At 57.0% G+C, this 10515-nt stretch overlaps 1 protein-coding gene across 5 annotated transcripts; it reads left to right on the forward strand.

Moving 5' to 3' along the window:
- On the forward strand, positions 1 to 10485 carry Polrmt (RNA polymerase mitochondrial). 5 transcript variants are annotated; one of them, XM_075975600.1, is made up of 21 exons: positions 1 to 127; positions 686 to 784; positions 2315 to 2850; positions 4266 to 4396; positions 4488 to 4674; positions 5607 to 5756; positions 5837 to 6001; positions 6082 to 6252; positions 6397 to 6621; positions 6862 to 7650; positions 7984 to 8106; positions 8305 to 8451; positions 8562 to 8741; positions 8918 to 9004; positions 9095 to 9208; positions 9289 to 9341; positions 9425 to 9523; positions 9886 to 9958; positions 10037 to 10128; positions 10206 to 10276; positions 10371 to 10485. In XM_075975600.1, the coding sequence occupies exons 1-21, from the start codon at positions 40 to 42 to the stop codon at positions 10418 to 10420; spliced, it is 3630 nt and encodes a 1209-aa protein (XP_075831715.1). In that variant the 5' UTR covers positions 1 to 39; the 3' UTR covers positions 10421 to 10485. The 5 variants fall into 5 exon arrangements, with proteins under 5 accessions (XP_075831715.1, XP_075831716.1, XP_075831717.1 ...); XM_075975601.1 differs by having other exon boundaries at positions 9095 to 9202; XM_075975602.1 differs by having other exon boundaries at positions 8329 to 8451.
- The last annotated feature ends 30 nt before the right edge of the window (positions 10486 to 10515 follow it).

Below are 10515 nucleotides of genomic sequence, written 5' to 3' on the forward strand. Positions count from 1 at the left end.
GGCTTTGCGCGCGCGTGCGCATTGCGGACAGCGGGCGGCATGTCTGCGCTACGCTGGACCCGGGGCGCCGCGGGGCTCGGCAGGGCGTTGAGCTCCTCTGGGCGCCGCCGCCCGACCTCGGAGGAAGGTAAAGCAGTGTCGGACCCAAGGCTATGATTTTTCGCCTCCTTGAGGTCCGGTCACCTCCAGCCTTTGCCCTTTGACGTATGGAGTCTCTGGGAACACGCTTGAAGAGGAACCGCAGGATACTTTGCCTTTTGACTCTTGCGCGCTTTTGTAGCCCTCTAACCCATCGTTGGGGACTTAGGGTTGTGACTTTGACCTTTATCGCTACTTTTAGTTATGGATCCTTCCCGGATCCTGCACCTCGGCTCTCGTAGCTTCCGCCTGCTCTGCCCTTGAGCTTACATTTTCCTGGGTCTGGATTTATTTGGAGTGGGGTGCGGTTACTTTTTGAGACGTGGTTCTTCCACGTGGCTCATGCTGGATGTTGGATTCGGATTCCTGCCCTACTGCTTCAGTCTCCTGAGTGTTGAGATCGCAAAGTTGCACCTTCATGCCTGATTGTCGTCTTTTGATAACATTTCTTCCTGTGGCTTAGGCTGGACTCCAGCTGGAGACCCTCCTACCTCAGCCTCCGGAGCGCTGGGGTGGTTAACGTGCAGTCTCACCCTCTGTGTTTCAGGGACTCTCAGTGGCCTCTGCAGCTCCAGACGGAGCTCTGCCGCCAGTCCCCGTGAGCAAGATGCCCAGAAGGAGTGGGGCCATGCTGAGCTGCTGGAGGGTGAGCCGCACCCCAAGCCCTTCCAAACCCCTGTACCCCTGTGCAGGGTTCACACTCCTTACAGTGGAGGCCTTGAGGAATGGCTCCTCACTGTACCTGAGCACACCAAGACAGTAGAGTACACCCAGCAGGTGGTGTGGGCCAGATGTCCTATACGTGGCCTGTTGGGTCCTCTTGTGTGCTGGGCTATTTCTTGGAGCTGTTATTTTATTCCCTGGGCCCCAGATTTCTACCTGGGACTTGGAAGACAGTTGAGAGCCCAAATTAAACCTGAACAAATGCCCGCGGTCCATTTGTTGGAATGTCTTCTGCTAAGGTAGAGTCTCCAGTTTGTGTCCCGTACAGTCAAGGTGAAGTTGGAATCCAATTTGTTTGTTTTTTAAGACAAGGTTGCTCGAACTTGCTCGGTACCAGGCTGGTCCTGAACTCAGAGATCCTCTTGCCTCTGTCTCCCAAGTGCTGGGATTAAAGGTGAGCAACACCACTCAGCTTTGGAACCCAATTTTAAGGGTTAGGCAAACAAGTCTAGTGGACAGGCTGCCCCAGGCCAGGCCAGGCCAGGCTTCCCTCCTGATCCAATGTCATGTCTGCATGGTAGCCGCAGAAGGTAGAGGTAGAGGGACAGACACACACGTTGAGATGGTGCACAGCTATGGTCCTGTTCCATCGTCAGCAACTATTGGTTCCCGTCTCAACACGATGGGATCTGTCATCTGACCAGAGGAGGGTAGCAGAGACTTAGTGCATACTGTGCGTCTTTTCCCATGAGGTCTCTTTCTGTTATGAACACGAGCACTCACTGGGGTCAGTCCCGCTGACGTCTCTCCTCTCTCTGGGGTCTCTGCGGGTGCATTCCACACCCGTTCTCAGTTGTCAGGAGGCCCCACATAGGTGCACCCTCTGCCTTGTCAATTGTGCATTGAGACGGGAGCTCACCCAGAACTTCGGGCCTCTCCTATGCACCCCTTCCACTCCCAACTTTTTTTGTACAAATCAGAGCCAGGCCCCTGACTCATGCTGACCTTGGGCCGTGAACCGGGGACTGGAGTTCTGGAAATGGCAGTCAGCTAGTCCTAAGAACACTTGTATTGAGGGCCTGGGGATGAGCCTGCTGTTTCTGCACTCACTACTAACCGTGGCTGCCCCTGTATGCTGTGTTCCTGGCCAGGCTTTGACCTTTTGGAGCACTAGCTTAGTCACCTCTGAAAGCTGTGTGGCAGGGACACCTGCATGATTGGAGAGAATGTGAACATTTGGTCAACTGACTTGGGCCACAGAGCTAGGGATATTTGTTGTGTCGCTCCCTAGGTGTATCAAGTATGTGCCTGAATCAGAAAAGACAGGTTCCAGCATGTGCGAAGGCCCTGAGGTGGAGTGAAGGAGGGAGAGCAGCAGGCTGTGGGGAGCAGGTTTGGCAGGCAGAGCAAGGCACGATGATCACCAGGAGGATGTTTGGGATGACCCTGGGGCTAGGCTCAGAGCATCCTGAGGTGCAGAAGACGGTCCCCAAACTTCCTCTGCTCTTTGCAGTGCTGGAGGCTCGGGTGCGGCAGCTGCAGGCGGAGAGCATGTCCCAGGTGATGGTGAAGAAGGGGCCAGTGGACTGGCCCCTGAAGGGCCGCAGCGGCCGCTGGGCCCAGAAGCTGGAGGCCGAGAAACAGATGAAGCAGAAGCGCCAGGAGAGATTTCTTGACCAGCAGAAGCAAAGCCACACACTGCTCACGGAGCCCCGGATCTGGAGCAAGAAGCTGGCCAGCTGCCTGCAGCAGAGCAAGAAGGGGGCACCTAAGAGCTCAGAGGAGGAGGAGCAGCAGCTGACCTGGGCCCTGCAGGCTGCCATGCTGAAGCTGAGTTCCTGCACCCCAGGCAGGATGCAGGCCAAGGTGGTGGAGGCAAACTTGTTGCTGCTCCAGCAGAAATTTCTGGCTTTCTTTGAGTGCTGCGCCTGCACTGACAACATGCCCCTTGCCCACCACGTGCTGGTCACTCAGCATAGCAAGTGTGACAGGCAGCAGCTGCTTACGCTGGACATGTATAACACCGTGATGCTCGGCTGGGCCCGAAAGGTGAGCCTGCTTCAACTTCCTTCAGGCTTCTCAGGTAGAAAACTCTTCCCTTAAAAACCACCACCAACAACAAAAACAAACAGAGGAGCCTGCTCGTGGTGGTGCACACCTTTAATCCTGGCCCTCAGAGGCAGGCGGGTCTCTGAGTTCAAGGCCAGCCTGGTCTGCAAAGTAAAAACCGGTTCTCCTTCCCCACTGAAAATAAGAAACTGAGAATACCTGAAGTGTAGTTCTGTGTGGGGCTTCTGAGCCTCCTGTCCTAGTGGCCCTGAAGCTTGGGGACTTTTGGTGCTCCAGGGTCGGGAACTTGCTCTTTTTCATAAATTCCCGAGCTGGAAACCTGTGCTCTGAGTTGTTTCTTCCCCAGCACCTTGGCAGGGCAGGAGAATGTCAGTCTAGGAGTTCAAAATGAGCCTGAGAAACACAACAAGACCTTTTCCTTCCTTCCTTCCTTCCTTCCTTCCTTCCTTCCTTCCTTCCTTCCTTCCTTCCTTCCTTCCTTTCTTTCTTTCTTTCTTTCTTTCTTTCTTTCTTTCTTTCCAAGACAGGGTTTTTCTGTGTAGTTCTGACTGTCCTGGAACTCCCTGTCTGGACCACGCTGACCTTGAACTCACAGATCCACCTGCCTCTCCCTCCCTAGTGCTGGGATTAAAGGCGTGCACCAGTACACCTGACCCTTTTTTTTTTGTGTGTGTGTGATTTATTTTTATTTTATGTTCATTGGTGTTTGGCCTGCATGTATGTCTGTGAGGGTGTCAGAAGCCCTGCAACTGGAGTTACAGGTGTGAGGCCATGTGGGTGCTGGGATTGAGCTCAGGTCCCCGGAAGATCATCTGCTCTTAACTGCTGAGCCGTCTCTCCCGCTCTTAAAGAGCTTATTTCAAAGAGAAAATGAGAAAAGGAATATAAGACAGATGGGAGACAGAATCTCTGAATTTGAGGCTAGCCTGATCTGCATGGTTCCAGGCCAGCAAACAAACAAACAACAACAAAAAATAAGCCAACATCGGGCTGGAGAGGTGGCTCAGTGGTTAAGAGCACTGGCTGCTGTTGCAGAGAAGCTAGGCTCAGTTCCCAGCACCCACATGACAGTTCCAGGGGATCTGACACCCTCACACAGATGTACGTGCAAGCACAACACCCATGCACATAAATCATGAATAAATAAATCATTAAAGCCAGCAATAAAACACAGACAGGTAGGTTTTGGAGCTCAATGGTAGACCACATACCTGGCCTGCAAGAGGCCCCAGGTTCAAATCTCCAGTAATGCAGTGTTCCTCAGAAGGACACCCTGTGGTCCACCTGTTCCTAGGTCCCCTCCCAAATCACTGATGTAGAGAGTAGGTTTCTAGGGATCTCAGAGAAGGAGGTCCAGGTGCCATTGGTCCTCACTGCCCCACCCCTTCCCCCAGGGCTCCTTCAAGGAGATGGTATACGTGTTCATCATGCTGAAGGATGCTGGCCTTTCCCCCGACCTGTGGTCCTATGCAGCCGCACTCCAGTGCATGGGACGCAGGGACCAGGATGTCCACACTATCCAGAAGTGAGTCAGGAATGTGCTGGGCGGCCCTGTCCTGGGGGCAAGGTAGCCCCTTGAGTGCTCAGCTTACGCCGTCCCACCCCTTTTGCCTCAGGTGTCTGAAGCAGATGAAGGAAAATGGCTTTCAGCCTCAGCAGCTCTTCACTGACCTGGCCCTGGCAGGAGAGGAGCAGGCCGCACTGCTGAGAGCAGTGGTCAAGGCTGAGCCTGCCTTCAGTCCACCACCACAGGCGCCAAGTCCAGTCAACACGTCCACACTGCTCAGGGAGATCTATGCCAAGGTGAGCCCCAGGCACGAAGCCACCATGGCAGCCTCATTTCCTTTCCTCTGCATCGGGAAGACTCACCTTCACAGGTGAGCTTTCTCTGGATTCTCCTGTCCTGGACATTTTCTGTCATGGAGCCTGATACTGTGTGGCCTTTTGTGCCTGGCTCACTGATGACAGTGTCCTCAAGGTCCCTCTATACTGTGGTGTGTATTGGAGCCTTGTTCCTATTCATGGCTTAGTAGTATTCTAGTGTTCATTTGTCCATGGATGCTGGACTGTTCTGAGTACACGTGTCAGGTGCCTGTGTTCCAGCTGTTGAGTACATGTGTTGGGTGTCCAGATGTTGAGTACACGTGTCAGGTGTCCAGATATTGAGTACACGTGTCGGGTGTCCAGATGTTGAATACACGTGCCGGGTGTCCAGATGTTGAGTATACGTGTCAGGTGTCCAGATGTTGAATACACGTGCCGGGTGTCCAGATGTTGAGTATACGTGTCAGGTGTCCAGATGTTGAGTATACGTGTCAGGTGTCCAGATGTTGAATACACGTGCCGGGTGTCCAGATGTTGAGTATACGTGTCAGGTGTCCAGATGTTGAGTATACGTGTCAGGTGTCCAGATGTTGAATACACGTGCCGGGTGTCCAGATGTTGAGTATACGTGTCGGGTGTCCAGATGTTGAGTACACGTGTCGGGTGTCCAGATATTGAGTACACGTGTCGGGTGTCCAGCTGTTGAGTACACGTGTCGGGTGTCCAGCTGTTGAGTGCATGTGTCAGGTGCCTGTGTCAGGTGTCCAGCTGTTGAGTACACGTGTGTTCAGTTCCTAGTCCTCCAGATTATTTGAGTGGGCACACTTTGGCAGAGGCAGTGATGGGCTTCTTGCCTGCACAGGGTGGTCTGTCTCCTGTGCCCCTGCCTCACTTGCCTCTCTGCCCAGCAGAATGGTCCCAAGTCCTACCCGAAACTGCACCTGCCCCTGGAGACCCTGCAGGACCTTTTTTCCCAGCAGCTCCGTGTGGAGCTGAGTGCCAACGTCAGTGTCCAGTCGGTGGAGAAGGCCCCAGAAATGACCAAGGAGGTCATTGAGGCGGTAAGGGCTTCCCCCAGTCCAGGTCCTGGGAGATCTTGGCAGGAGATTCTAGCTCAGGTTGTGATGCTGCTCTCCCATAGCGGAAGACACTGAAGACGCTGCAAGGGCAGTGGGAAGTGGAGCTGCTGCGAGTCCTGCGGCAGACCAAGGCCACCATGGCCTGCCAGGCACAGGAAGGCCAGCCCACCCTCTACCCGTTCTTGTGCCTGCTCAGTGAAGGAGAGTTTGTCAGCATGCTGCTGCAGGTGGGCCAGGGCTGGGTGCCCGGGTGGAGGACAGGCAGCTGTATTCAGGCAACCACAGCTTCAACTCTTGTTGCACCTAGGTTCTGCGGGTTCTGCCATCACAGGGCGAGCCCCTCCTCCACCTGGCTCATGACCTGGGCCTTCGGGTCTTAAATCGGCATTTGGTGAAGCAGAAGCAGGTTACCAACCACGTGGAGAAGCTGGGACAGCGGTACTCGCAGTACCTCCGGCTGCTGGCTTCTAACACGCAGGTGAAGGGGGTAGACTTCCTGCTCATCACACTCCTTCACCACTCTCCTCAACACCCTCCCCAACTACATCAGTCTGTCCGAGTCTCGCTCCCTGTTTAGAGAACATGGGCAGCCCTGGGCTCTCCTGATCAGCTCTTCCTGCAGGTGGAGGCGCCCTTCCTTCCTCGGGAGTACTGGGAGTTGCTGGGCCCACCAGAGACCCCGCCACAGCAGCCCTGGTCCGTGCCGGTGCTGCTGCAGCTGGGAAAGCAGCTGGCTGAGTTGCTGGTGCAGGCTGTGCAGATGCCACGCAGCCTGGCTGCCCCGCAGGGCTCTTGCCGCCTCATCCCAGTGCTCTACCACGTGTACTCCTTCCGAAGCTACCGCCAGGTGAGCGGGCCGCCGCAGGGCCTGAATGAGGGCTTGTGAGAGGCCTAAAGATGCAGGGCAACATGGCTGTGCCATCCATTCCGTGGGGCTCTGACAACTCTGGGCAGCGCTGCTCTCTCATTCCTATCTGTTTTGGGATGTGTGTGGAGAGCTGGGTGGGGGTGAGGGGTTGTTCCCTCTTCCCTGTGTGGTGGCAGAGAGTGCCCGTGCTCAGCCCCTTGTGTCTGCTGTCTTCCCCAGGTCGGTATCCTCAAGCCTCACCCTGCCTTCACGCAGCTGCTAGAGACGGCAGCAGAACCCACACTAACCTTCGAGACCACAGAAGTGCCTATGCTGTGCCCACCGTTGCCCTGGACGTCACCGCACGCCGGGGCCTACCTTCTGAGCTCTACCAAACTGATGCGTGCCATGGAGGGCACCACGCAGCACCAGCATCTCCTAGAGCGCTGTGCTCCCGCCCAACTGCATGGTGCCCTGGACGCGCTCACGCAGCTGGGGAACTGCGCCTGGCGTGTCAACGGGCGCCTGCTAGACTTGGTGCTGCAGGTCTTCAGGGACAAGGGCTGTGTGCGCCTGGGTGTTCCTCCTCCACGCTCAGAGGCACCACAGCCAGCCCGGCAGCACCTGCCACCCGGCTCCTCGCCTGTGCACAAGGCGGAGCTGCGGAAGGAGCTGGCGCGCTGCCTCAAAGCTGCTCGGGAGATGCACAGCCTGCGCAGCGAAGCCCTGTATCGGCTGTCGCTGGCACAGCACCTGCGCGACCGTGTCTTCTGGCTGCCACACAACATGGACTTCCGCGGCCGCACCTACCCCTGCCCACCGCACTTCAACCACCTGGGCAGCGATTTGGCACGTGCGCTGTTGGAGTTTGCCGAAGGCCGGCCGCTGGGGCTGCGTGGCCTTGACTGGCTCAAAATCCACCTGGTCAACCTGACTGGCCTCAAGAAGCGTGACTCTCTGAGCATGCGCCTGGCTTTCGCGGACCAGATTATGGAGGAGATCTTGGATTCTGCAGACAACCCCATGACGGTGGGAATCGCGTGCTCTTTTCCCTAGCTGCTCCCATTCCTGCCTCTTGCTTTGTTACTCCCAGCCCGTTGTGCACTCAGATCTCTCAACCCCGACTCCAGCTGTCTCCTTCCCTGCTGCCTACTATGTCCCTCTTAACGTGCCCAGTAGCAGCTGACAGCTGTCCCGTGAGTGGCCCTCCTCATCGCCCCCAACACACACACACACACACACACACACACACACACACACACGCACGCACGCACGCGCGCGCGCGCGCTTGCCTGGTGTCACCTGAGCTGCCCTGGCTGGCTTTTGCTGACCCCTGAGTCCTGTGGGTCTTATGCTCCACAGGGCCGGAAATGGTGGATGGAAGCTGATGAGCCCTGGCAGACCCTGGCCTGCTGCATGGAGATAGCACAAGCAGTCAGGTCCCCAGACCCCGCTGCCTATATCTCCCACCTGCCGGTTCACCAGGTGAGCCCGTGAGTTGACTGCCCCCCTGGGACCTGGTACTTGCAGTGGGGTCTCATCTTTAACTGGGATTGCCCTGTGGAACTGGCCTCCTGATACAGTGGCTTTGCTTTGTAAGGGAGGCGGGTCCCCAGTCTCCCGAAGACCTCTTTTTTTATTTGCACTGGGATGCTGGATGATGCCTGTTTTACTTGGGCTCAGCTCATGAGCACCCCTTGTGGCCAGGATGGCTCCTGCAATGGTTTGCAGCATTACGCTGCACTGGGCCGGGACAGCGCTGGTGCAGCCTCTGTCAACCTAACGCCCTCGGACCTGCCCCAAGATGTGTACAGGGAGGTGGCAACACAGGTGGGTGCCAGGGCCCCTGTCCTTTCTTGCTGATGTCTGAATAGAATCCCATAGAATCCCTGGTGGGGAGGTGGCGTGACAGGGCTTCCTTGCTTCCTGACCCCATCCAGGTGGAGGAGTTCCGCCAGCAGGATGCCAAGGAGGGCCTGCAGGTGGCCCAGGTGCTGAAGGGCTTCATCACCCGCAAGGTGGTGAAGCAGACCGTGATGACCGTGGTGTATGGGGTTACGCGCTACGGTGGGCGCCTGCAGATAGAGAAGCGTCTGCGCGAACTCAGCGACTTCCCCCAGGTGTGCAGCCTGCCAGGTCCCCACCTGCGTGCTCCCTTCAGCACTGGGACCTGAGCCTCGGTCTTCCCAACAGTGGTAGTCCTGTAGCCCTGGATTCTGGCTCTGGGCCAAGGGGAGAGGCAACCTGCTAGCCCCACCCACCCGCCTGCCATTCACGTCACCCTCTGCCCCCGCAGGAGTTTGTTTGGGAAGCTTCACACTACCTCGTGCGCTTGGTCTTCAAAAGCCTACAGGAGATGTTCTCCAGCACCCGGGCCATACAGGTGAGTCGCTGCCCAACTCTCCCTGGGGGGCGGGGCGGGCCTCCCCCCTGTGGCCTGCCCATCTGACCAGGTGTACCGTCACACCCTCAGCATTGGCTGACAGAGAGCGCCAACCTCATCTCTCACGCGGGCTGGCCTGTGGAGTGGGTCACACCCCTGGGTATCCCCATCATACAGCCCTATCACCGTGAGGCCAAGGTCCAGGTACCCGGGAAGGCCCCTCCCCTCCCCTCCCCTCCTCCCGCCCAGGATTGCACTCACCAACCCCCAACCCCGGCCTGCAGGTGAAAGGCGGCATCCAGAGCATCACCTTTACCAGCTCCATGAACATCAGTCAGTGAGTCCCGGATGCGGGGAGGGGAGGGGCTGGGAGATAGACGGGCCAGGAGGGTGCCAGGCCTAGCGCTTCTGGGTCCACAGGAAGCCCAACACTCTGAAGCAGAAGAATGGCTTCCCACCCAACTTCATCCACTCCCTGGACTCCTCCCACATGATGCTGACCGCCCTGCACTGCTACAGGTGTGTCCCAGGGGCAGGCACACACTTGCTACAGGTGGACCCACGGTACATGCGTGGGCAGTCCATCTGTGATGTAGCTGTATCTCTGGGGCTGCGGTGACGCGGCAGGACAGTGATGATGGGGTTGCGTGTAGTGGGTAGACACTGCCAGTGAAGGGCAGGGCAGGGTCCTTGTGCCCGGCGCCTGCCACTGGACTGAGCTGGGATTTGAACGGGCGAGTGGTTTGAGGGTGTGTGAGGTTAGTGTCTTCCTGAACATCTACTGCTTAGAGCACTGGGAACCTGAGTGTGCTGGGGACTCAGAATGAGGTTGGGGGCAGTGAGCAGGCAGCAGCTGCCTCACTCGGCCTCTCCCTGGCCAGGAGGGGCCTGACCTTCGTCTCTGTGCACGACTGCTTCTGGACGCATGCCGCCGACATCCCGGTGATGAACGAGGTATTTCCAGCCCCTACTCTCAGGGACCCCACGAGTCTGTACCTGTACCATGGGTGACTCAGAGCTGTCACCCCTCAGGTGTGTCGCGAGCAGTTTGTACGCCTACATAGCCAGCCAATCCTGGAGGACCTGGCTAAGTTCCTGGAGAAGCGGTTCTGCTCTGCCTACAGGTAAGTGGCCCCTCTTCCTGAGGCCTGGTCCCTGCCTGCTGCCTGTTCCCCTACTCATGTCCTGTTTAAACCACCAGGTCCCTGAAGCCATCGGAACTTGCCCTGGTCACCAAACTGCAGGAGACACTACGGTCCCTGCCAGAGACAGGTAAGGGTTTAAAAAGGGGTTTTAAAAGGGCACTGGCCCTTCGAGGCATGTCCAGTTGACCTAGCCTCAGCTCCATGCTCTTTTGGCTCCGCAGGTAACTTCGATCTGGGGCAGGTGATGAGGTCCACCTACTTCTTCAGCTGACCCACCCCGTACTGTCCCTAGACTTGTGCATAGTGTAAATAAATATTTGAGTCTGTGTCCGCTTATGCCAGCCGCCACTTTCTGGCGGCGCACAA

The sequence above is a fragment of the Microtus pennsylvanicus genome, chromosome 6, assembly GCF_037038515.1.
Source record: "Microtus pennsylvanicus isolate mMicPen1 chromosome 6, mMicPen1.hap1, whole genome shotgun sequence".
In the NCBI taxonomy this organism is placed as follows: Eukaryota; Metazoa; Chordata; class Mammalia; order Rodentia; family Cricetidae; genus Microtus; species Microtus pennsylvanicus.

What these genes read in the sequence shown, in the direction of transcription:
- Polrmt (XM_075975600.1), top strand. Translation starts at nt 40, where the DNA reads ATGTCTGCGCTACGCTGGACCCGGGGCGCCGCGGGGCTCGGCAGGGCG. An exon ending in AACTCAGCGACTTCCCCCAG is followed by an intron (nt 8,742 to 8,917) that starts GTGTGCAGCCTG and finishes CTGCCCCCGCAG; the next exon opens with GAGTTTGTTTGGGAAGCTTC. An exon ending in CCAGCACCCGGGCCATACAG is followed by an intron (nt 9,005 to 9,094) that starts GTGAGTCGCTGC and finishes TCACACCCTCAG; the next exon opens with CATTGGCTGACAGAGAGCGC.